Source organism: Scardinius erythrophthalmus (genome assembly GCF_964197995.2).
Source record: "Scardinius erythrophthalmus genome assembly, chromosome: 12".
Lineage (NCBI taxonomy): Eukaryota > Metazoa > Chordata > Actinopteri > Cypriniformes > Leuciscidae > Scardinius > Scardinius erythrophthalmus.
In genome coordinates, this window is record NC_138232.1 from 12,271,225 (window position 1) to 12,299,009 (window position 27,785).

The following is a 27,785-nucleotide window of genomic DNA, read 5'->3' on the forward strand; positions in this document are numbered from 1 at the left end:
AGAGAACAAAATAAATTTGTTGAAGCTTGAGAGAGTTCACACTGATGAGTTCAAAATGTCATGAAGTCAATTCAAAGGTCTTTAACAATCTTCACTGTTTCTTTTTGAAAGGAAAGTTCTGAACAAAGGACGTTTCTATAATGTATGTTGTGGGGTGAGCTTGTTAAATTAATTTTTTTACAGCAAATTAATCCAGCTTGGTGATATATGCTCTTATTGCTTTATTTGGAAACTGAGGCAAGCATAAGCCATTCATTGAGTGAGGCGTAAGATAGCTTTGTGGTTGATTTTAGGTGTTTGTTATTGCAATAAATGCAATTGTGTATTGAAATATGTGTTGCTGTGATTTTAATTCGCCATTTTAGTCTAATACAGTCAATATTGATTTGCTGCTACACTAAATGAAGATTTCGTAACTATCCAATTTAAATTAATCTACAGTGAAGTTTTCATAACTTAATTTGATCAGATTACTTTATAATTTGTCAGATATACTTTTCCAAAAAAAAAAGTAAAACTTGAAAAGCCCATGCAAAAAAAGAAACAAAATATGAGTTCAGTCAACAAAAGATTTTTTGCAATTTCATAGTAACAAGGATACCTTAAAATAAAGTGTAACCCCAGTTTTATCTAATTTTACACAACTGTAATCAAATTTTAAATTGGGCTTGGTAAGGCTTCATGCTGTGATCCCATTGTGTTTTCCAGCTATAGCTCTCAGCTATAGTTACCTGCAGGCATCTGTTTACAAAAAAGAAAAAAGGTAGGCAGAAAGTTATTTTTCCCCTTTTTTAGTGTGTTCAAAGTTCTATTACTCAATACCAGTAAGACTTACAGTGATTCTGACTGTTTAGGAACAAACCTCAAAGTGTCCCCTTTCAAAAAAGGTATGCCTTTTTTAGTCGTTTTAGGGCAAATTTTACAGGAACGCTAAAGGGTTAATTGAATTTACGTATTAATCTAAATGCTAACTACTATGCTAACTACTATGCTAACTATGAATCCGACAAACAACTCCTTGTGTTGCACAACATTAAAGCATATACAAAAGCATACTGTGATAATAGCCTACAATTGCTGTTTACAAAGTGTTTTGCTGATATATTTTTTATCATTTATAGCTTTAAAAAAAGGTATTTTAAGGCATGTTTTATATGATTTCCACGCAGAATCCCGATTAGCTTGCTGTCCTTGACCTTTGACCTAAAATGAAGAAGCATTCCTGTTCCTCACACATTCCAACGCGATCTTTGTAGTCAATGAGAGGTTATGACCTGTTACATCACTGTAACCGTCAGAACATTTTGTGCATTAGAAATGGAGAGAGAACAAAGGTTTTGCAAAAAGAAAAAAAAAGATTATTATCGGTCTTTAGCAAACGGAGGGGCGAGAGGGATCTTTTATAGGTGAACACCATAAGAGTCATCTGAAGGTCACAAGACCAGATTAAACATCACAAGCACATATATTCACATATTATTTTGTTAATATTGTAATGAGACTATACATATTCCGAATATATCCGTAAGCCTCCGAATCTTTTATTTCTCTTTGCATTGCATGTACAAAGAATGCTCGGTACCCTAAACGTGCCCCTCTATATTTCCAGACAATAGCCCATATGTTCCCGTGAGAGAACAACGGAAACAGCCAGGGGATAACCATAAGGGGCCCTCTCTCTGTATCTTTTACTTCCGTTCATGCCTACGACTAAAATCTTACTTTCTTCAAACGTGATTCCATCACGTTTCTCTCCCTTTATCTAAACATTCACCATCAATCCTTACTGCTAAGATATTATATGCACACAAACACGACACAAAACCTTTCTTCTCCCACTGGGTGTCACAGCGATGAATTTCCTCATGTGATCTTATGCATACACACACACGCACACAACATTGTGTTCTGCGTTCGAGGCCTAAAACAGAAGCCTCTGCTATATTACTCAGGCAGACACACCCAAAAAACATGAACTCATCTTACAAACCAAAATATTATATTTAAAAAGACTGGCCGTCACGCATGGCTGAACATTTCCATGAATTACTGCGGTTACTGTATTGACTGGAAATCGCATACTGCTAATTTAGGTTAAGTATGGGCTCGGCCATAAATTGTTTGCGTTGTATTTGTTTTTCTTAAAGGAACAGTAAAATACAAAAATAATAATTTCTCTCACCATTTACTCACCCTTCTGATAGGGAATGATAGCCTTGCAGCTTTTTATTGACATACAATGAAAGTGAATAGTGCAGTCCTTCTGCATATTTTGTGTTACGAAGAAGAAAATTGTGTTTGCAACAGGATGAGTAAATTCTTTTGAATTAATTGAATGCAGTCCAATACCGATCAAGTGGCTGACACACATTTCTCCACATATATACAGGAACATAATGTTCGACCTCATGCGGACAAACTGTTTACCTCGTTGATGCCTCTGACGTCATGACACACCCCTCGCGCGCGTGAGTGTATGTGTGTGTGTGTGTGCGCGCGCAGTCTCTGCCTGTGAATGCAGTGGGGTTTGTGCGTGTGAGTGTGTTTTGCTTGTGGAATGTGGGAGTTGTCCCCACGCGCTTTACGAACAACCGACCTGTCCAAACAGTGCTCGCGTGGCAGAGGATGTCACACCAACCAAAACAGCGGACGAACGCTCACAGCACAGTCTTTGGAGGAAAATCCGCCGTACAGGGTAGAGTCGGGGCGGGGCGTAATTACACGGAGTCCCATCTATTTAGGGTCAAGTACAACATTTTTACAGTCCTAACCAGCGTGGGTTCAAAGTTTGTTTTGTGTCCGGATACTGCGAATCACCCACGGGGCGCGGAGGTAACTGTTGGTGCTTTTAGATTCGACCGATATTTTTGATTTATTTGTCTTTAGTTAATCCATAGACTAGCGAGATGGATTGCAAATCTGCAATAGCCAGCGTAATTCGTTAGCATCTCATCGACTAGCTCCTCCGGAGGCTCGATCGCGAATACGGGGCTGCGGTGCGGCTGGACGCGGAGCGAGGCGACCCTCTGCGGGCTGCGCTGCCGAGGCGGTGGGCGTGTTTTCTCGGCGTGCTAGCATGTGAGCTGGCGCCAAGTTCTCGGTGTGAAAAAAAAACAAGATTTACAAGTTACGGGCTAGAGTGAAGCAGCAAAAGTCACATCACGCTTGATCGGAAAAGTTGCACGCAGGTACGAAGCGAGCTGTTTACTCTGACACACACTATTATCAAAGTGAACCTTGTGCTCACACTAATGCAATTCACAACAAAAGCTGCTAGTCTGCTAATGTTAGGTAACCTACTCAAGTGACTGTTTTTTAACATGGCACATGAGCTCCAGATAGAGCGAGAGAGAGAGAGTTTATGTGGTACTTGCTGAGATAAAACACGTTTGTCATTATAATACCTGTTTGTTTATTCATTCGTTGTATGTCTTCGATGCATCTTTCTCGTTGCACTGATTGAATGCAATTTAAACACCGATCTTGGCAAGTTATACAACGTGGAAAACTTTGCACATGCCACCAAGAACAGATAGTTCCGAAGAATGACTTAAAGCAGAAAATTCCTGCTAATGAGCATTTATCCTATTCTAAGCAATAAAAAAGAGTGTATTTTGTTTGATTGTATAGCTGCGTATCAGCTCATCTGTTGCAGTAATTTGTAACTGCGACATCATACAGCCACAGCGACAATATCGCTTCTATAGCTTTACCAGCACTTTAAAAGTTACTGCTTTAGAGATTTAGCTCACTTTTCTAACCACATACTGTAATGTCAGAGATATACTGAACTACGAATTCATAACAAAAACGCAGGTTTTGGTGTACTACTGATTCACATCCGACAAGTGTTTTGTGAGAGAGCGTATTTGCGGTATCATTTTATAATAACTTACTTTGATAATATCACCATACATTAATGCTTTGTAGATCATTAGTTAATATACATTAGAATAGTTACAATATAATTCAACTTTCATTCATATGCTTTCACATATGGGCATTTTTAAATGTACATCAATACAAGATATATTATGCACTTGCCTATTTGTTCCTGTTTAATTTGAAGTGAAAATAATTATTCCAACTGCTTTCTTGTAATGGAGGTCTATATGTTTTATAAAACCTTATGATAAAAGTGCTTTATTAAAACCCTGCTATATAAATCATATTAACCTCAGCAGTATTGTTAAACATAATGCCCTTGTGGAGAGAGAGCGTGTGACTCACATGAAAGCACATTGTGCTGTTGGTATGTTGAGAATCTGTTGTAGTCCGCATAGTTTGTTTAACATGTCTGTTGAACGGGGCTTGGACTTTTTCAGCTTTCCTACACTGTAAAGAAATAAAATCGAAAAATGTACTGGTAGTTTTTCTGCCAGGACATTATGCATTAATTTTATGGAAATTTCTGCTATCCCTAAAACACAATGCAATGCATCATTTAAAATGCAGGTAAAACACCTGTAAAAAACAATGCAGAAAATTCCTTCATATTTATAGAGTACATTGTGCCCTAGTTTTACAGACATTTTGATAGTGTAATGGACAACTAGTTAGGGCATGTCAGATAAGCGTGGTAAAAAGAAAAATACCTGGACATATTTAAAAAAAAAAAAAAAATTTGGTTTATGTCATGTAGTAGACTTTCAAAATAAACGTAATGCTTACCCTTGTCCCACGTTTGAATGGCTTGGTTGGCTATGCCTTAGTTGCATCAGATAATGTGTTTGTGTTTTGTGTGGCTAGAATGCATATGGTAAAAGTGGTTGCTTTGTGAACGATGCTCCATTGTGCAAATTCAGGTCTGCTATTTTCTAATTTGAGTGGAAATAGTATGAAATATCCAACCATGTAACAAGATTAGACGTGATACCCTGGAAAGATTTCAAAACCCTCTTTCCCTTTTATTCAGTACCTTTGTCTTTTGTACACTACCATTTTAAAAGTTAGGAGTCAGTAATTTTTTTAAAAAGAAATGAATACTTTTATTCAGCAGGGATGCATTAATATTAAGCAGCACAATTGTTTTTATCATCAATGATAAAAAAATAAATGTTTCTTGAGCACCAAATATGCTATTAGAATGATTTCTGAAGGATCATGTGACACTGAAGACTAAAGTAATGATGCTGCTGAAAATTCAGCTTTGCCATCCATCGCATGAATAAATGACACTTTAAAATATATTAAAATAGAAAACGGTTATTTTGAATAGTAATAATATTTCACATAATTACTGTTTTTACTGCTTTTTTGGTCCAATAAATGCAATAAAAATGAACATTTCTACTCTCTTAGTGAGAGTTTTTTATACAACTTTTGATCTGTAATGTATACATACACAAACTATACGCATATCTAATTTTGTCCTCTTTCTCTTAATTTTTGTTAATTTTATTAGATTATCAGTGCTGGATAAGTTATTAAAAATACATGGATTTGTTTTGTGCTGAGCTCCAGATTATGTACCGCAGCAGCAAAATTTATATTACTCTATACAGGATACGTGTTCAGTATGCTCCAGAGTTTCCATGCACCTGTATATTATGTTCACAATCACTATAGTGTCTGAGCCTGTGCCATACTGGACCTTCATTTGTACATGTCTTGCTCTATGTAGGTTGCACTGATGATATGTTTCTTTTGTTTAAAGTAACTGGATTGTGATGTTTAGGTTGTTATTGTGGCGGTGCTCATTTCAGAGGCTGGAATGTGTGGGCCTGTGTGTAGTTTCTGTAACTCTAGGCAGAAGCTGTGAGGCCTTGACTGTAGCCCTGTAGAGAGGCCCATTGAAGGGGAACATTGGCTCTGTATGTGTGTGTGTGTGTGTGTGTGTGTGTGTATGCGTGTGTGTGCATGCAGACCACTGGGATTGGACACAGGGTAGAAAGACCCCCTGTACGGAAGGAGGGAAAAGGGAGGAAAGAGGAAGGAGGAGTCAGTTACACTTTTCTGGTCATGTGTGTGTTCTTGCCCCGTGTTTTGCATGAGCAGAGTGAGTGGTCGCGTTATGGCAAGGGTAACCAAAGACGAATACGTAAAGAGACTATTCACAGCTGAGAAAGATTTCTCATTAGCAAACAGCTAATTTTGACTTCAGGCCATTTAGTAATGTAACCTGAACAGTGTTGGCCTGATGCTTGTTTGTTTACTGTGGCTAATGTTTTACAGTGCTATCTTTGTTTTTGCATCTTTTTATAAATAATATTTGTTTGCTTATGGTGAATTTAACAGTTCAGAAATAATTGATGTTCAGTGTGTGGAGGTTTTTCAGCATGATGGAACGATAAATGATTAATGTATGTCTTTGCGCAGCATATCTTCAGCTACTGTGGATTGGTACTATTTGCTCAGATGCTTGACACAGATGTATGATAATTTTTTTTACATTTCTTTCCCTTGCATAGTTTCTAGTATGTAAGGCATAATATAGCCTTCAGTCAGTCATTATCATGAAGCGGAGGGATTTTGTATCACCCTAATTACATATTAATAACCAGATAAATACATAAATTATAATTATAATGGTCATTACACAAAAATAATGTCGCAATCAGAAGTTGATGTTGTTGAGGCTCATTTGAGGTTCTTCTTCACAATGTAGCAATGCAGCGTTCTCCACTGTATTAAAGAGATGGTACCCCCAAAATTTTAATTTTATCATCATTTACTCACCATGTCGTTCCAAACCTGTGTGACTTTTGCTTATTCAATGGAACATAAAAGAATACATTTTGCAGAACAGAACGGATAGTTTTGAGAAAAGAAAAACTCAAAATATTTCCATTTCTAATGACAGAATTTTCATTTAAATTCTGTCATTAGAAACTATCGAACTATTAGGGCGAACTATCCCTTTAAATAGTGTTTATGCAAAAATGTTTGTCCTTTGAGGATGTGATGTTTGCCTATATCAGGGTTCCTCAAATCCAGCCCTGGAGGGCCACTGTCCTGCAGAGTTTAGCTCAAACCATGATCGAACTCACGTTCCTGCAATTTTCTAGTAAATCTGAAGGCTTTGACTAGCTTGTTCAGGCGTGTTTGATTAGGGCTGGAAATAAACTCTGCAGGGCAGTGGCCCTCCAGGACCGGATTTGAACCGGATTGAATTTGTGTTTCTCCTCAAGTTTACCACATTTCTTGAAGTTAAATCTAAACCAGCTTGATTTTTAAGGAATACATCGGCTGTTCCGGCTCCTGAGCGGTATGTTAATGTAAATGCTGTCTGTGGTTAAGCATCTACTATAAACAATTACTTATGTTCACATAATGTGAATGTTTTTAGCTTAAGCAAATGGAAATTTCTGAAAGAATCTGACAGAAAAATTACTTTACCATGTCCTCATAGAGTGTTGCTTGGCATGAGTCTAAGTTTGTATTTGTGTGGTGTACTTGTGGAATTTTGTGTGTTGTGTATGTGAGAGAAAGACTTTGTGTGAGTGTGTGGCAGTGTTATAATCTGGCAGTGTGTTTCCAGTCAGGTTCGTTTGAGGACAACAGCAGTTTCTGTGTGTTCTGGACCCGAACTGACCCAACTGGCTCTGCACACTACACATACGCACAGATTTCCTTTGCGTGTGTGTGTGCGGAGGAAATGTGTAGGACAGTTTGTCTCTATGTCTCTGTCTGTTTTTATGGTTTTTATGAGTCTGCTGATCGTTCTTGCATTATAGCCGTCAACGCCAGTTTGCCGGGATGCTCCAAGTGTGAGAACATTTCTACGAAGCTTTAGTATGTGCTGTTGCATGTGTTCCTGTGTTTTCCACATGGTCTCTATGCCAGGCCTGGCATTCCTGCCTTGTGAGTCTGTCTCTGTCTGTTGTCATAGCTAATGAAGGTTTATGAAACCCTGACAGCATCTCTGTCCTGTCCTGCATACAGGCGCCCCTCGACCTCTGCTGTAAGGGCTGTGGTGCTTTTCTCTGTTTACTTAAATTTATGACCTAACTATGTTTAAATGTTGCACTCGTTACAAAGTCGAACCACATTATGCAGTTACTAGAAGTATTTATTGCGAAGGAACCATAGTTACGCATGACGGTTAAGGTATCACCATAGTTACATGTTATAGAGTTACTGTAGCATGAAAACTGTATGTTACACAATTACCACTAGCAATATGTTATGGAATATGCTAATCCGTGTTTATCCACAATGACTTTGCTCTTTTTTTTTTTTGTGTGTGTTGAGAAGGTCAAAGTCAATTCTCAGTCAATCCTTGTTTTCAATTTTGATTAAAAGATAATGATAATGCATGTCATTTCGATGCTGATCTTCTCCGGTGTACATCATGTTCTTTTATATAATAAACAGGCCATTAAATTCACAACCAGGTCATCCTTCTGAAGAGGGACAATCTTTCTCGTACACCTTGGCCTACATACTTGTTAGTGCTATGTGATGCTTCAGTCCATTCAATCATTAACTCTGCACTACCTTAAAGGGCAGCACGGTCATACATATAGTGAGGCCACAGTCAAAGTGTCAGTCATGCCGTCTTCACATGTCCAGACCTAAAATAAAAAGAGTTCATAAGATGCTATGTGGCATAAGATGGAACATTAACCTGACTGCCCAGTTGAGACACATTTAACATTTTCTGAAAGTCTCTTATCTCTTTCATGCTATGTGTGCATTGATAACAAGAGCCATATACTGAAGTGCGAAAAGTGGAGATGTGGCATGTGCATTGTGCACAGTCCAGAATCTCAACAAAACACACAGTGTGCATACACAGTTAATGATTTTGGAGACTTGAAAAAGCAAGGACTAAATTTATCTAACAATTTGCAATTAGCATCCTTTTTTAAAAGGAAAGAGAATTCTGTGAGACTTTCAGCTTTATATTCTTGTTTTGGTCCCACTTTATATCAAGTGTATTAAACTACTATGTTCTAACATTTCAATTAATCATTTGATAGAAAGCACTTACTGTGTATATGCATGTTGTTACATTGTGCTTATATTTAAAAAATACCATCATGTAATTACAGCTGTAATTAGTTTCTGTAATTACATCTATAATTACACTGTTGACCCCTCCCTTACACCTTAACCCCCCCTTAGACCTAACCATACCACCAAACCTGTCCTTAATCTTTTCCATATCCCACCTCAATAGCAGCAAAAGTGAACATTGTACCTAATAAGAAAATTGTCCCTAAAAAGTATGATTTTAGTACATAGTAGTTAAAGACAAGACACCTAAAATTAAGTGTTACTTGGGCTGCACAATATATTTTGTAACATCGATATCGCGATGTGTGTAGCCGCGAAAGTCAAATCGCAGGATGTGCGATGTCAAATATTGGGGTCGTAGTTGATCTGTGCAGACCTGGCACCACAGTTCGAAATTCATGTGATTCCCATTGCAAAGTTTAACCATCATAGAGCGAGAGTTTATCATCTGAACGTGTTTTCATACCACAAAATATATTGCAAAAAAAAAAAAAAATCGCAATGTCCGTTTTTTTTCCAATATTGAGCAGCTATATTGAAAAGTGTGACCCTTGTTTTTATTTTCAGGTGAATAGTATTATAGTATTAAATGATTACCCGGGGGTTGCCAAACATTGTCCTATCCTTCTGTCTTTTTGTGTTGCACCTTGAATGTTATTGTTTATAATATTAGTTGGTAAGGACTGTATTGTATAGCTAGGCTAATCAGTCATACAGCTCACTTCACTAAGTCTACTTCATTATTTAAAATATTTATTTTTTCTACAGGCTGTTGAGAAATTAGGCACAATCCTGAATAAAGAAACGCAATGACTTTTTTCCTGCACTTGACCGCACCGATATGTGAATGCTTATACAAGCATGTATAAAGTAAAAATGACTTAAGATTATATCTTTATCATTACTTTCTTTGAAATAAATTCCACTTTGACGATTTCCCAACAATTCCCCAGCGATCTTCTACCTGCCCCTTGATCTCCATTTCTCTAGTGATCCCTCTTACACTCCAGTAAGCCTCTACCCTAACCAGTATACTCACCTGTCTGGACCATCCCGGGAAGTGTTCTCTCCACGTTCACCGTCCATGTATCTGCGATCTCCTCCTGCACCTGCAACACTATTCTGTTATTATCCAATCATTCTCCTCAACCTGCTATATTCCCATTTACTTACCTATGCACTCACATCCTAATGTTGCAATAAACCTGTCTGGTTTTCACTGTCTATCTGCCTTTGAGTCTGATAATTACCTGAAAGCAAACAGCAATATGAGCACAGACAGATTCACCAGTCCACCCCGCCGATTTGCTCCTCTTCATCTCACAAGATGGCTGACCGGTCGAAGTCTATGTGGAGGAGTTCCTTGAGCTCTCCCTATTGGTGCCATGGAACGATGATACCCTATAATCTTCTGGAGTGGTTTGGATGATTATCTTTTTGCAACAAATTTCGGCGGCGACTAGCACGTGTTTCCTGGAGCAATACATTGAATATGTGCAGTGGCTGAGTGGATCCTCCTTCGCAGTAGGTGAAACAATTGAAGACATCATTGCCCCTCAGTCACAGCCACCCCAGTTCACTCCAGTCCTTCAGGAGCCAGCGGTCATCACAGCGGAAGTCAAAGGCTTCGTCACGGGCACGGAGGCCGGTCAAAGCTCCCTCGTCATGGGCACGGAGTCAAAGGTTTCGTCACGGGCACGGAGGCCGATCAAAGCTCCCTCGCACGGGCATGGTGACCGATCACAGCTCCCTCGCCACAGGCACGGAGGCCGGTCAAAGCTCCCTCGTCACGAGCACGGTGTCTAAGCACCCTCGTCACGAGCACGGAGGCCGATCAAATCTCCACCTGTCTCTGAAATCCTCCCAGTTCATGCTCCATCATCACTCATCAAAGCTCCCTCGTCACGGGCACGGAGGCCGATCAAAGCTCCCTCGTCACGGGCATGGTGACCGATCAAAGCTCCCTCGCACGGGCACGGTGACCGATCAAAGGTCCCTCGTCACAGGCACAGAGGCCGGTGAAAGCTCCCTCGTCACGGGCACGGAGTCAAAGGCTTCGTCACGGGCACGGAGGCTGATCAAAGCTCCCTCGTCACGGGCATGGTGACCGATCAAAGCTCCCTCGTCACAGGCACGGAGGCCGGTTAAAGCTCCCTCGTCACGGGCACGGAGGCCGGTCAAAGCTCCCTCGTCACGGGCATGGAGTCAAAGGCTTCGTCACAGGCACGGAGGCCGATCAAAGCTCCCTCGTCACGGAGGCCAAACAAAGCTCCCTCGTCACGGGCACGGAGTCAAAGGCTTCGTCACAGGCACGGAGGCCGATCAAAGCTCCCTCGTCACGGGCATGGTGACCGATCAAAGCTCCCTCGCACGGGCATGGTGACCGATCAAAGCTCCCTCGTCACAGGCACGGAGGCCGGTTAAAGCTCCCTCGTCACGGGCACGGAGGCCGGTCAAAGCTCCCTCGTCACGGGCACGGAGTCAAAGCTTTCGTCACAGGCACGGAGGCCGATCAAAGCTCCCTCGTCACGGTGACCGATCAAAGCTCCCTCTTCACAGGCATGGAGGCCGGTTAAAGCTCCCTCGTCACGGGCACGGAGGCCGGTCAAAGCTCCCTCGTCACGGGCACGGAGTCAAAGGCTTCGTCACAGGCACGGAGGCCGATCAAAGCTCCCTCGTCACGGGCACGGAGGCCGATCAAAGTTCCCTCGTCACGAGCACGGTGACCGATCAAAGCTCCCTCGTCACAGGCACGGAGGCCGGTTAAAGCTCCCTCGTCACGGGCATGGAGGCCGGTCAAAGCTCCCTCGTCACGGGAACGGAGTCAAAGGCTTCGTCACAGGCACGGAGGCCGATCAAAGTTCCCTCGTCACAAGCACGGAGGCCGATCAAAGCTCCCTCGCCACGAGCACGGTGACCGATCAAAGCTCCCTCATCACGGGCACGGAGTCAAAGGCTTCGTCACAGGCACGGAGGCCGATCAAAGCTCCCTCGTCACGGGCATGGAGGCAGATCAAAGCTCCCTCGTCACGGGCACGGAGGCCGGGCAAAGCTCCCTCGTCACGGGCACGGAGGCCGGTCAAAGCTCCCTCGTCACGGGCACGGAGTCAAAGGCTTCGTCACAGGCACGGAGGCTGATCAAAGCTCCCTCGTCACGGGCACGGAGGCCGATCAAAGTTCCCTCGTCACGGGCACGGAGTCAAAGGCTTCGTCACAGGCACGGAGGCTGATCAAAGCTCCCTCGTCACAGGCACGGAGGCCGATCAAAGCTCCCTCGTCACAGGCACGGAGGCCGGTCAAAGCTCTCTCGTCACAGGCACGGAGTCAAAGGCTTCGTCACGGGCACAGAGGCCGATCAAAGCTCCCTCGTCACAGGCACGGAGGCCGGTCAAAGCTCTCTCGTCACAGGCACGGAGTCAAAGGCTTCGTCACGGGCACAGAGGCCGATCAAAGCTCCCTCGTCACGGGCATGGAGGCCGATCAAAGCTCCCTCGTCACGGGCATGGAGGCAGATCAAAGCTCCCTCGTCACAGGCACGGAGGCCGGGCAAAGCTCCCTCGTCACGGGCACGGAGGCCGGTCAAAGCTCCCTCGTCATGGGCATGGAGTCAAAGGCTTCGTCACACGCACGGAGGCTGATCAAAGCTCCCTCGTCACAGGCACGGAGGCCGATCAAAGCTCCCTCGTCACAGGCACGGAGGCCGGTCAAAGCTCTCTCGTCACAGGCACGGAGTCAAAGGCTTCGTCACGGGCACAGAGGCCGATCAAAGCTCCCTCGTCACAAGCACGGAGGCCGATCAAAGCTCCCTCGCCACGAGCACGGTGACCGATCAAAGCTCCCTCATCACGGGCACGGAGTCAAAGGCTTCGTCACAGGCACGGAAGCCCATCAAAGCTCCCTCGTCACGGGCACGGAGGCCGATCAAAGCTCCCTCGTCACAGGCACGGAGGCCGGTTAAAGCTCCCTCGTCACGGGCATGGAGGCCGGTCAAAGCTCCCTCGTCACGGGAACGGAGTCAAAGGCTTCGTCACAGGCACGGAGGCCGATCAAAGTTCCCTCGTCACAAGCACGGAGGCCGATCAAAGCTCCCTCGCCACGAGCACGGTGACCGATCAAAGCTCCCTCATCACGGGCACGGAGTCAAAGGCTTCGTCACAGGCACGGAGGCCGATCAAAGCTCCCTCGTCACGGGCATGGAGGCAGATCAAAGCTCCCTCGTCACAGGCACGGAGGCCGGGCAAAGCTCCCTCGTCACGGGCACGGAGTCAAAGGCTTCGTCACAGGCACGGAGGCTGATCAAAGCTCCCTCGTCACGGGCATGGAGGCAGATCAAAGCTCCCTCGTCACAGGCACGGAGGCCGGGCAAAGCTCCCTCGTCACAGGCACGGAGTCAAAGGCTTCGTCACGGGCACAGAGGCCGATCAAAGCTCCCTCGTCACAAGCACGGAGGCCGATCAAAGCTCCCTCGCCACGAGCACGGTGACCGATCAAAGCTCCCTCATCACGGGCACGGAGTCAAAGGCTTCGTCACAGGCACGGAGGCCGATCAAAGCTCCCTCGTCACGGGCATGGAGGCAGATCAAAGCTCCCTCGTCACAGGCACGGAGGCCGGGCAAAGCTCCCTCGTCACGGGCACGGAGTCAAAGGCTTCGTCACAGGCACGGAGGCTGATCAAAGCTCCCTCGTCACGGGCACGGAGGCCGGTCAAAGCTCCCTCATCACGGGCACGGTGACTGATCAAAGCTCCCTCGTCACAGGCACGGAGGCCGGTCAAAGCTCCCTCGTCACGGGCACGGAGTCAAAGGCTTCGTCACAGGCACGGAGGCCGATCAAAGCTCCCTCGTCATGGGCATGGAGGCAGATCAAAGCTCCCTCGTCACGGGCACGGAGTCAAAGGTTTCGTCACAGGCACGGAGGCTGATCAAAGCTCCCTCGTCACGGGCACGGAGGCCGGTCAAAGCTCCCTCGTCACAGGCACGGAGTCAAAGTCTTCGTCACAGGCACGGAGGCTGATCAAAGCTCCCTCATCACGGGCACGGAGGCCGATCAAAGCTCCCTCGTCACAGGCACGGAGGCCGGTCAAAGCTCTCTCGTCACAGGCACGGAGTCAAAGGATTCGTCACAGTCAAAGGCTTCGTCACAGGCACGGAGGCCGATCAAAGTTCCCTCGTCACAAGCACGGAGGCCGATCAAAGCTCCCTCGCCACGAGCACGGTGACCGATCAAAGCTCCCTCATCACGGGCACGGAGTCAAAGGCTTCGTCACAGGCACGGAGGCCGATCAAAGCTCCCTCGTCACGGGCATGGAGGCAGATCAAAGCTCCCTCGTCACGGGCACGGAGGCCGGGCAAAGCTCCCTCGTCACGGGCACGGAGGCCGGTCAAAGCTCCCTCGTCACGGGCACGGAGTCAAAGGCTTCGTCACAGGCACGGAGGCTGATCAAAGCTCCCTCGTCACGGGCACGGAGGCCGATCAAAGTTCCCTCGTCACGGGCACGGAGTCAAAGGCTTCGTCACAGGCACGGAGGCTGATCAAAGCTCCCTCGTCACAGGCACGGAGGCCGATCAAAGCTCCCTCGTCACAGGCACGGAGGCCGGTCAAAGCTCTCTCGTCACAGGCACGGAGTCAAAGGCTTCGTCACGGGCACAGAGGCCGATCAAAGCTCCCTCGTCACAGGCACGGAGGCCGGTCAAAGCTCTCTCGTCACAGGCACGGAGTCAAAGGCTTCGTCACGGGCACAGAGGCCGATCAAAGCTCCCTCGTCACGGGCATGGAGGCCGATCAAAGCTCCCTCGTCACAGGCACGGAGGCCGGTCAAAGCTCTCTCGTCACAGGCACGGAGTCAAAGGATTCGTCACAGGCACAGAGGCCGATCAAAGCTCCCTCGTCACGGGCATGGAGGCCGATCAAAGCTCCCTCATCACGGGCACGGTGACTGATCAAAGCTCCCTCGTCACAGGCACGGAGGCCGGTCAAAGCTCCCTCGTCACGGGCACGGAGTCAAAGGCTTCGTCACGGGCACGGAGGCCAATCAAAGCTCCTTCGTCACGGGCACAGAGGCCGATCAAAGCTCCCTCGTCACGGGCACGGTGACCGATCAAAGCTCCCTCGCACGGGCACGGAGGCCGATCAAAGCTCCCTCGTCACGGGCACGGTGACCGATCAAAGCTCCCTTGTCACGGGCACGGGGACCGATCAAAGCTCCCTCGCACGGGCACAGTGACCGATCAAAGCTCCCTCGTCACTGGCACGGAGTCAAAGCTCCCTCGTCACGGGCATGGAGGCCGATCATAACTCCCTCGTCACGGGCACGGAGGCCGATCAAAGCTCCCTTGTCATGGGCACGGAGTCAAAGCTCCCTCGTCACAGGCAGGGTCACCGATCAAAGCTCCCTCGTCACGGGCACGGTGTCTAAGCACCCTCGTCACGAGCACGGAGGCCGATCAAAGCTCCCTCGTCACGGGCACAGAGGCCGATCAAAGCTCGTTTAGGAGGGATAAGGGGGTTCTGTCACATGCATTTTAGACTACATTTCCCAGCATCCCTCCTGGTTCTCACCTGCACTCATTCAGCTATCGTCCGCTCCTAACACCAGTTACTAGCCATCTAGGGCACTATAAGAGTGCACACTTCATATTCAATGATGGTCTGGTCTACAACAAGGACTGCAGTAAAAAAAACACAGTAAAGACTGCTATTATTGTCCACTTATTCTCCCCAACCTGCTATTTTCCTGTTTACTTACCTGTGTGCTCATATCCTAATGCTGCAATAAACCTGTGTTTTAGTCTGGTAATTCCCTGACAGTAGGCCTATACTTCAAAGTTCACAAATTTGATTAATAAAGTAAATAGATAATTTATTTATTATTTATTCATTTGAATTTGATTTACTTCCATCCACCTTTTTGAAGACGTCTAAATATTGACAACCAATAACAATCATTATCATTACTTGAAAAGTCAAGAAAAATAACATCCATCTGCAGGTTACCTTCCAAAATATGCACATAAGTAGTGCCATGTTTATGGCTGACTGCCAACTAAATCTTCACAAACTGGGATTGCAAATGTTTCACACATTTTGAATAGATGAATAAATGAACAGCCCAATTTAGATAAATGCATCATTATGTGCTGAAGTGTTTTGAAATGGTTTTATTAGTGTGAGATTTCGGTGTGCGTTAGAGTAATTTGAATAGAGTAATAAAACTTTCTCTTGAAGAGGTCACGTCATGTGTGTGCGTGTGTAATGTACTAGACCTGAACTGGTGTTTGTGGAACTTGCACTACATGAAGCTTTCAGCATATTTACCATTTGAAAGATTTTGCGTTTATACAGAAAAGCTCACAAAAAGGAGTGAAAACAGGAAAACCGTGACATCACTCTCTATGCATAGTTGTGTTTATTTGGTTTGTGCTGTTCCTGTTTGTACACAGAATTGTGATGTCCCTGCGACCTTTCACATAGATCTCAACTCAACTACTGGTTTCATTTTCTACGACAGTGAAACGGTTAATCACGTGCTGTTATCATATACACATTTACTGTGACAATATTCTTATCACCCTGATGCTTTTTAACCTGTTTGAGTTGGCGTGTCACTGTGACCTCTTGCTTATTTCAGCATGGCTGCCCTTTCTCATGGGTTGTTCCATCGAGCTATAATGATTTTATCATGTTCATGTGTTTGCTGACCTTGCTCTTTTTGTATTCTTTGAAAAAAGCTTCCTATGGAGATCTTGAAGCTGACATCTGTTTGTTTTCATTTGCGCGGTCTCCTACAACCACTCCAATTCTCTGAGCGGTCCAGCCCTTTCTCAGTGGTTTAGCACTGATAGCTAATTAATATTCCCCTCTATCTCGTACGCTGTTTATCAATGCGCATACATTAGTGATGCTTATATAAAGAACTCTGTTTTCCCCCCATTCGGTTTTTTATACTGGTCTCATGGCTTTAATCAGAATGATATATTGTTCTATTAAAGGATTGTTAATTATTCAACACTTGCTAAAGAATGTCAGTTATGATTAGTGGTTTTGTTATGCTGTCGGTCAGTGCTGAAGAAATAGGGAATTTCCTTTTTTTTTTTTTTTTTTTGCCTTACATACACTACCGGTCAAAACTTTGGAATAAATACAATGGTTTTGAAAGACATCTCTTATGCCCACCAATGCTGTAAAAACAGTAATATAGCGAAATCTTATTACAATTTAAAATAAATGTTTTCTATTTTAAAATGTAATTTATTCCACTGATGGCAAAGCTGAATATTCAGCAATAAATACTCCAGTCTTCAGTGTCACATGATCCTTCAGAAATCATTCTAATATGCTGATTTGGTGCTCAGTTTTTATCAATTATTATTGGTGCTCAATTATTATTAATAATAAGATATTTCAATATTTTCGATGTTGAAAACAGATTTTGCTGCTTAATATTTTTATGGAAAATGTGACACTTTTTTCAGGATTCTTTGATGAATAGGAAGCTCGAAAGAATATGATAAATGTCTTTACTGTCACGTTTGATAATTTTAAGATGTTTTTGTTAAATAAAAGTATAAATTTCTTATTCTTTTTTAAATCGTACTCACACTAAACTTTTAAATTATGGAGTTTTCAACATTGATAATGATCATAAATGTTCTCCAATTCAGAATATTAGAATGATTTCTGAAGGATCATGTGACATGAAATTTATTCAAATAGTTCTTTTAAATTGGAATCATTTTTCACAATATAACTGTTTTACTGTATCTTTGATCAAATAAATGCAGCCTTGGTGAGCAGAAGAGACTTTAATAAAAACCTTAATTACTCCAGACCTTTGACCAGTAGTGTACATTACACAGTCAGTGTTCTTCCTCCCATCACCCCCATAAATGCACAATTCTGTATTTATGTCTCTGACTGTCTCTTCTCCTTCGTCTCCTACAGTGATGGAGTCAGCCGTAAGTACATCCACTCAAGTGCCAGATGAGTTTGACCGTAATGTTCCACGGATCTGTGGTGTGTGTGGAGACAAAGCCACTGGCTTTCACTTTAATGCGATGACCTGCGAGGGATGCAAAGGCTTCTTCAGGTACACACGCACACACTTTCTCTCATCCAATTTGGTATTCGCACATTTTTACACCGATGTTCATTAAGAAACACATTAACATGTATTATCTGTAACCAATGTGATTCTGCCAGACTATTTATAATTTGTGTGTCTGCGTTTTGCGTGTGTGTTCATTAGGCGCAGTATGAAGCGGAAGGCCAGTTTTACCTGTCCTTTTAATGGAAGCTGCACCATCACTAAAGATAACCGTCGCCACTGCCAGGCCTGCAGACTCAAGCGTTGCCTGGATATTGGCATGATGAAAGAGTGTGAGTTACTAGCCAACATGACACATCTTGGAACAGTGATCACGGGTAGCAAAGTCACTTTGTTATATAATGTTTTAATTATAGTTTCGATTTTATTTAACCTTGCTAAGTCTCAACATGTCCCAACTGTCATTTTTACAGTGTTGAAGGGTTGAAGGGCTCTCCAGGAAGGGACTGTTATTTATAAGGTTGTTTCAGACAGAAGCGAGTAAGGTGGTTCATTGATGATAGTTCCCTTATACAAAGCTGTTAGCAAAGTGATATTTCGGATAAGGAAGTAGTTTTGCCATTTGTGAGCACATGATCCTGAGTGGCAGTTCTTTGCTAATCATTTTGTAAGTGAAAGGTACTTCAGGATTTCGAAATGCTCAATTGCTCTTGTGTTTTGAAGAATCATCAGCGGAAAGTGTAGCTTATATGTTGCCATTTTTAGCGCAATTTTCCACCGGACAAAATTGCGATTGTTAACTCATGATTTCTGTTCTGTCTGTGCGCACCAAACTTGCACTTCTATCTACTCCTCAACCAGACCACCTAGAGACTTCGGGTTTTCGGCATTATGTTAAGGAAGGTCTAATCTCGGGAACGCACCAAAAAAATCCAGGAAAAGATTTACTATCTCTTAGTGTTGTGATCCCATGACGTGAGAAAATTGCGCTAAAACACTCACTGAGTTTTTATTACTTGTTTTTTTAAACAAACACCACACACAGAAAGATAAGATAAATTTGAAGTAAACAAGTCATAAAGCGGCAATATTTGATGGAAATGTTTTATTGACCCAAACAATCATAATAGCTATAAACCTGAATATTGCTCAAGGTCACAATTTGATCCTGGTAGTAATGCAGGTTCTTATATAGGACATCGCCCCCATGTTGTAAAATTGTTTGGTGCTCCAGAATATATCAGGGAAGGCACAGAGAATGATGTTAAATTCAGTTAAACTTAAAAATTAATAATTACGTTTTTATTCAGAGAGATTGAAAATGAATAGTAATTATTATTATCAGCTTAGTGTAGGAAATGAAGAAAAATATCCAGTAGATTTAGCTGTTTTAGAAAGGGGGGAAAGGTCTTTTATATTTGATATTGTGGTTCAGTTTTTTCTCATATATTTCTACAAATATTGGTCTTATGGAATTGTTCTCCCCCTCATCAGTGTCTGTGAGACTGAATTTAAAGCTATTGATTATCATCAGCAAACAACTAAATTATGATGCATTATGGTCATAATAGAACACTGGAGAACAACATGCAATATTCGATTTTATTTTTTAGATGAATTTTACCTGTAATAAAATGATAGTACATGGGTATAGTGATGATACTCGTCTGTCTTTTCCTTCAGTTATCCTGACGGATGAAGAGGTTCAGAGGAAAAAGGATCTGATCCAGAGGAGAAAGGATGAGGAGGCACAGAGGGAGGCGCAGAAGCCCCGGCTCTCAGAGGAGCAGCGCAACATCATCGACACGCTGGTGGATGCGCATCACAAAACCTATGACGATTCCTACTCTGACTTCTCACGTTTCAGAGTAAATCTAATCTTTTATGTTCTTTTCCTCTGCATATCTTTCTCTTATTTTCAACCAGTTTTAATATATTCTTTTACAGTGGCCCCAATGTGTTTTTGTACTCTTGAGTGACTTTAAAAAAAAATACAATAATAATAAATATCAAACCAAGTGCAGAACAAACTTTTCTCTACCAACTGGTGCTGAAGTGATTTTAAGTCAAATGTTACAATTTTCAGCAGCCTTTTACACAATCCTTCAGAAATAATTCTGTGCTGATTTGCTGCTCAAGGAACATTTCTTATTATTTTTGTGTTGAAAACAGTAGAGCTGCACAATATGAGGAAAAGCTGCGATGTGCGATAACATTGTTTAATATTGCGATGACCATATGACTTACGATAAATATTCAAATGTGAATGTTAGCTATACTGTTCCCACTGTGCTTTAATAGGTTCTTTGCATGTTAGGTCAAACGCTTATTACCAGCCTGGTTCAGATTACACGATTTTAGCGCGGTTTTGGCACGATCCGTTTGACGTAGGGTGTCGTGGGGATTCGTAAACGACAACGGGCGTCGGGACGCAAGATTCGATCGTTTCATCTCATATGTGGGCTACAACCTACGTAGCGTCTGCGATGCTTCACAACATCACAACAGAAAGACTAGCATGTTTAATTTTTTAACGGTCCTCCACGACGGGTCGGGTTGAGTATGTGAGCGAGAGTGCGAGCAGTGTGTGTGTGTGTGTGCGTGCGCGCGCGCGCGCGCGAGTGAGTGAGCGAGGGACAGTGAGTGTGTATGTGTGTGTGTGTGTGTGTGTGTGTGAGCGAGTGAGTGAGTGAGCGCAAGTGAAGTGAAGTGAGTGAGTAAGCGAGGGACAGTGAGAGTGTGTGTGCGCGAGCGAGCGAGTGTGTGTGTGCGTGCGAGTGAACGTTTGCGAGTGAATGTGTGCGTGTGACGGCACGCGATGACTGGTCGGAAAGCAACGTAGTCTGACATGTTTCTTGTCCACGACACGACAAGATTTTAGGAGTCAAAATCGTGTAATCTGACACCGTGACTATCGTAACAGACACAAAAATCTTGTCATCTGAACCAGGCATTATTCATCGTGTCAGGCTGTCTGTTGCGATGTGTTCATCGCGCGATGACGATGAAAATTCGATGTATTGTTCAGCCCTAGAAAACAGTTTTGCTGCATAATATTTTTGTGCAAACCGTGCTACATTTTTGTCAGGATTCTTTGATGAATAATAGAATGTTCCAAAGAACTGCATTAAAATATACATTTTTGTAACAATGTAAAAAGTCTTTACTGTCACTTTTGGTCGATTTAATGTGTCCTTGCTGAATAAAAGTATTGATTTCTTTCAAAATGAAAAACATCTTATTAACCCCAAACTGTGGTGTATATATCTCCTTGTAGAGCAACCATAGTTTAGTACGTTAACATTTTCCACTAACATTTGACAACCGAAGTGTCCAGATAACTTTTCGAACAATAATTTCAAACAATATTTGTATTATTTGAAACCTAACATACCTTGACTTTTTTTCTGACCAAATGTTTATGTGTCAAATAAATGTAATTGATTTGATATTTTGTTATATAATATAGAGACATTCATAATTTAAGTGTTCAAATACTTTTATGGTCCACCTTTTTGTTTATTAGGCATTCATACATTGCTAATTTGTTCAGTGCGTTCATATGTCTATGTGTGTGTTTTGTGTTGCAGCCTCCAGTTAGAGAGGGTCCAGTTACACGTAGTGCCAGCCGAGCCGCGTCTCTTCATTCACTATCAGACGCCTCCTCAGACTCCTTCAGCCACTCTCCAGGTGACACACACACACACACACACACACACACACCCGTGTATACATGCTAAACAAATGTACACACAGTCGTTTGTGCGTAAATCACCTGTAAAGTTCATTCTGAGAAATGTTTTTCAGCCCAGTGTGAGGCGTAGGCAGGCATGAGTGTTTGTGTGTTAGAGGTTTGTGTGTCTTATATGCACAGCAGGCTCCGTCCATCTCGCCATGCCTGACGTCACAGGAGAGCCACTCTAATGACAAACAGACTATTCACATGCGTGCACACACACATTTCCATGTTTTATGGGGACTTTTCATAGACATAATGATTTTTATACTATATAAACTGTATATTGTATCCCTTAACCCTAAACCTACCATCACAGAAAACTTTCTGCATTTTAACATAAAAAAAAAAAACCTAATTTAATATGATTTATATGCTGATTTTCTCATCAGGACCAAAAGAATGACCCCACAAGTTAAAAAAAATACTTTGTGGGGACATTTTAGTCCCCATAACTTAGGGTTTAGGAAGCAGCAAGTTGTTGTTTTTTACATTAAATATGACATGTGTTATAAATTCTCTACTAGGCATAATTGGTATGACCATAATCTTACTTCTCACAGTTTTTTGGGGGTTTTTTTCTCATAGTTTTTATATGTTTCCTTTTTTCTGGCTTTTTGCTTCTGATTTACTTCGTTGTGAAAAGTGTCAATGACAGCATTACAATTATATCTATTCGTGTTGTATCAAAACATTGTTTTTCAGCTGTTCAGATATGTTGATATTGTTTGCTCTATAGGGAAAATGTAAGTAAGAGATTTATTCGGCTGTGTTGCCTGTTGACAGCTTTGTTTATTGTCATGAAGGCGTTTGCAAGAGTGCAGAACACAGTACGCTGACAGTCAGTGAGCTTGTGCTGAGCAGCAGGCTCAACCAGTCACGTGTACCTCTGGAAACATGCAGGGAAAGATGTCTTCAATGATTTTTTTGCAAGCTTTGCATAATTTATTACAAATCTGAATAACAAAAAAATCCAGATGAATAAGCAGTTACAATATCAAGGGTAAAAAGCAACAAATATGATTTTTCTCATAATCGTGCAGTCATAATACATAATGCAATTAAATGACAGCACATGTGCACAAAATTGCTGAAATGTAGATTTTTTTTCACATTATTTCCATACAATTCACTAAATATTCACAACAGAAGTTGTATGTTATCCAACTGTATTATATAAGGTGATGGCAGATTTTGGAACAGACACAAGGGGGAGATAACGCTTCTGTTATTTAGCAAAGTAGACAGAGTTACAAGCCAGTGTATTAAAATAGTGTGCCTGTCTATTTATTTATTTTTTTTCCTGGGCCATTGATTCAGATTTTTACATGCCCTACCAACATTTTCACTGGCCCACCATAAGAATAATTAATTAAAAAAAAATGTTATTTCATGCAAAGTAACGGAAGACTGCAGTCAGTGTACGTGTTACATGAATTGTTGAAGGTTGCTGGGATGAAACAAAAGCATTAATTATTTTTCTTCTCTACCCCCCCCCCCCCCCATCTCTTTCTCCACATCTGTAGAGTCAGGAGATTGTAAGATGAATCTGAGTAATCTGTTGATGATGTATCAGGAGCAGGGTTTGAGCTCTAGTCCGGATTCAAAGGAGGATGAGGGCTCCGGTCTTTCCATGCTTCCTCACCTGGCCGACCTGGTTTCCTACAGCATTCAAAAAGTCATCGGCTTTGCTAAGATGATTCCTGGATTCAGGTAAAGTAAATTCATGAGTTCGTTTACTTTTACGTTTTACATTTACTTTTAGGTTTACAATGGCTTTCATTTCTGAATTGCAATTTGAAGAAATTCAACAGTAATCTAAAGGATTACTAAAGTAATATTAAATGATGTATTATTTAATTTATATTAAATTATATATTAGATCATTTATTAAAAACTACATTTAAAGCAGCTATATTTCTTTAATTCCATTCCATTCATTTAATTCTTTGATTAAATTTGAATGTAAATTATAATTCTAAGTCTTGTTTGAATTCAGAATTGAATTGTCTTGCTCAATTCAACAGAATATCCCTGATGGCAAGGGCTGGTTCTTAATTTCACAAGGCCTGGAACTGAAATCTTTTGTGGACCCTGAGCAAGGGTGTTCTATATTCCTTTCATCCATTTAGTGGTGCTCGTTTGTGGAAAGTTCCACCATTTTCCCAACAGGTTATTGTTGACATGACTGTCATCTATTTGATTTCCTCAGGAACATAAAAATAGGTTTGACCTTCTAAACCGTCACTCTCGGTACATGTTTCTCGCCTTCCTCTGTGCACGTCCATGTATTTTCCCGCTTCCTAAGAATGTGTGTACATACATATGCATTACGGAGCGCAGGTTGCTGTGGTAACCATAGGAGTGTCATGTTATCTGAACTGGATTCACCCACTCCCTCTACATCTGCCATTCACAGAATCCAGCATGAGCCAACATTTGACGTGTATGTGTTTGTGTCTGTTCTTGTGTGTCTCAGAGAGCTGACAGCTGAAGATCAGATTGCTTTGCTAAAGTCCAGTGCTATAGAAGTGATCATGCTAAGGTCTAACCAGTCTTTCAGTCTAGAGGACATGAGTTGGAGCTGTGGAGGACCAGATTTTAAATACTGCGTCAATGATGTGACAAAAGGTACACACTCAAGCTCACAGGGATAAGACAGTTGGTTGCAGTGTTGTTATTGTTGAAAGCTGAAACAAAAGATATAGATATTACATAATTTAAAAAACTGAACGAAAATTAGAAATGTTGCCTTGGCAACTAACTAAAATAAAATAAATTGAAGTTGAGTTTAAATTAAAAAAAAGTTGAAGCAAAATATAAATGTTAAAAACTATAATAAAAATGAAAAGACCGCATAACAAAATTACTAAAAATTAAAATGAAAACTGAAGAAAAAAAAAAAAATATATATACACACACACACACACACACATATATATATATATATATATATATATATATATATATATATATATATATATATATATATATATATATATATATATATATATATATATATATATATATATATATATATAAAAGCTAATTTAAAACATTAATAAATACTGCAGTAATATGTAATCATACTAAAATAACACTGAACAGTTGCATGTTATGTTAAGTTTTCCTTGATTTTGAAGAGGAAGTTTTACTGTATTTTATTTCTCATTAGCAGTTAATCTTCTAAAAGTGCATTGCAGGTTAAAGGTGAAATGTGTTATTTTTATTTTTAAAACATTTTTTTTTTTTTTTTTTTTAGTTTTATGCATGGAGAAAATTACACTGGCTGCAAAAAATATTTTGACACTTATACCACACTTGAAAATGTATGCAAATCTTTGTATTGATGATTAATACCAAAATAAGTCAATCTTTTTTTTTAAAGAAATATAGCACAGACACTTTACAAAAAGAAGTTTGGGTTACTTTTTACAATTCATTACCATTAGATATCATGAACTAACAATTAATTATTTTTTGTACAGCATTTTTTTTTTAAATCCAATCACATTTGGGTTCTCAAAAATAATAATTAAATTTTAAAAAATGTCCTTAGTTTGTGATGAACAGCACCCGTGGTTATGCCTTATGAAATCATCTTGGTTTTGTGTATGTTTGGGGGCGCAGCTGGACACACTCTGGAGCTGTTGGAGCCTCTGGTGAAGTTTCAGGTGGGCTTAAAAAAGCTCAACCTACATGAGGAGGAACATGTGCTGCTGATGGGCATTTGTCTGCTGTCTCCAGGTCAGTGTGTATTCACAATATGCTAAACATTAGACAGACTTAGACATTTTAAAAACATGCCCATGCTTGCAAACAGGAATCTCATTTGTCTGTGTTTGTGTGCTCGTAGACCGGCCCGGTGTGCAGGACCACGTGCGAGTGGAAGCGTTGCAGGACAGGTTATCTGAGGTCCTGCAGGCGTACATCCTCGCGCATCACCCTGGGGGCCGTCTGCTCTATGCTAAGATGATCCAGAAGCTGGCGGACCTCCGTAGCCTGAACGAAGAGCACTCCAAGCAGTACCGCTCCCTTTCTTTCCAGCCCGAACACAGCATGCAGCTGACCCCTCTGGTGCTGGAAGTATTCGGAGGACAGGTCACCTAGTAACTTCACCCGAGTCAGATCCAAGATGTGCGGGTTAAACGGTGTGACCCGGAGAGGTGTGGAGTGAATGTACGGACAATCACCTTATAATGCATACAGAGTTTCCAGGACGAAGTTTGTGAGTGATGTGTGTTTGTGTGTGTGTGTGTATCCCTCATCATTTTCAGATCGGCTAAGGGAGTGCCATAGATGTTTCCTCTTGTTTGTTGTATGTAAGGTCATGGTGTTTTTCACTGTGGCAACTCAATACAGTAATAATTTTACTGTATTATCAATAGCCAACAGTATTACACTGCATGTGTAGGATGAGAGTGTGAGTGTGCGGTCCTGTTCTAAACCTCTGCATGGTCCCCAAAGCGCTGTCCACTACTGCTGATGTCCCATCTCTTCACCTCCTGCCTTTAAATGCACAGGGTTAAAAATACTAATGCAAGCACACAGCTCACCCAACTCACCCCTCGCCTAGCCACTTAACCAATTAAACGGCAGCTCCGCCCCCTTCCTCTGCCTCCAGAGCTCTGATAGGTTGCTACACAATGGCTGTCTTCTCTAATGTTTGCCTCTGCTGTGATTGGCCTATTATCTGACGCCTCTGCAAAGTGGTTAGGGCAGCATTAGCGCTTGCCACACAGCTAACCTGTAAATAGGACTTGGTATCTATATTCTTACCTTTTTCAATTAGTGTAAATAGAGTTTAATATAAGCGCTTCTTGTGGCTTAAGGTAGAATCTAGCAGAGAAAGACCCTGCAGCCCTGGCTTGCTATAATTAATATGTAAAGACTACAATCTAACTGCGCGTTTATGCAAACACACAGGAATTGGAACCATTGTTTTTTTTTGTTTGTTTTTTTTTTAACTAAGAGCTTTACCTCTGTTCTTTACATCGTTGCGAAGTCACAACTGTAAATCCTATAGGTTACATATTTCTCAGCTCTTGCATTCCATCATTCATTTTTTCTTTTAGACTTTTTTTCTTTTCATTTTTTTTTCCAGATTAATCCAACTAATTGCATTTTTCCCTAACAAAGCTTTAACCTTCTTCATTAGTCATCACATTTGTTTTTCCACATGAAATCCTCAATATCCTGAATGCTTTTTATCATGATTTTTTTTTTTTTTTCATTTATAGTACGTTTCACAAGTACAAAGCTATAATAAAAAAGTTCTAGGTTCTCATATTTCAAGCCAAAAGAAAAAAAAATCCCCCCAAATGTAATTTTAATTACTGTAATATGAAAAAGAAATTATATATAGATATGTATAGATAATTGTAATCTAGATTTTTTTTAATATATATATATATATATATATATATATATATATATATATATATATATATATATTTAGATTACAATTATCTATACATGCTTAACATTTTAAATAATATTTCTTTTTTTCTTCGTATTCACAAACGTATTAATAACTTTTTTTCACATTACAGTAATGAAAACTTGTCAGAAAATGTTCTTAATAAATATAATTAATTGGAAAAAATGAATGACAATATTGTAACATTGCAAAAAAAAATTCTTTTTTTATTTTGGGTTGAAATACGACAGGTGAAATTCTTGACAGGTTTTGGGAGATTCAAATAATTTTTTGGTTTTGTGCATCAAACACTAGTAGGAATGACTTTACTGAGAAATAAGACTTGTTTGGTTCTCACTTTTTTAAGGTAACTCTAATAGCAGCATGCTGGATAATTTATGATCTTAATGTTTGTCATCAGTAACTACGGTTTTACACGCTACCTGGGTGTTTTTGATATTTGTTTGCACAGGCAGGTTCTTCAAAGCATAATTTAATTACAGCATAACACAACTCAGCACATTCTTTTCTTATGCTTGGTTGTTATTATCTAAACAGTAATTACAGACACCTAATACCATGTCGGCCATGGTATAGACGTTTTTGCATGTCTTTGTGCGTCGTGT

The 27,785-nt window shown here is 41.5% G+C and overlaps 1 protein-coding gene across 1 annotated transcript; it reads left to right on the forward strand.

Moving 5' to 3' along the window:
* Positions 1-27,101, forward strand: vdrb (vitamin D receptor b). The gene is made up of 9 exons (XM_081379977.1): positions 1-3,188; positions 17,902-18,046; positions 18,206-18,336; positions 19,688-19,872; positions 21,595-21,694; positions 23,267-23,453; positions 24,220-24,371; positions 25,371-25,487; positions 25,597-27,101. Exons 2-9 carry the CDS (start codon positions 17,904-17,906, stop codon positions 25,848-25,850), a joined length of 1,269 nt encoding a protein of 422 aa, XP_081236103.1. The 5' UTR covers positions 1-3,188; positions 17,902-17,903; the 3' UTR covers positions 25,851-27,101.
* The last annotated feature ends 684 nt before the right edge of the window (positions 27,102-27,785 follow it).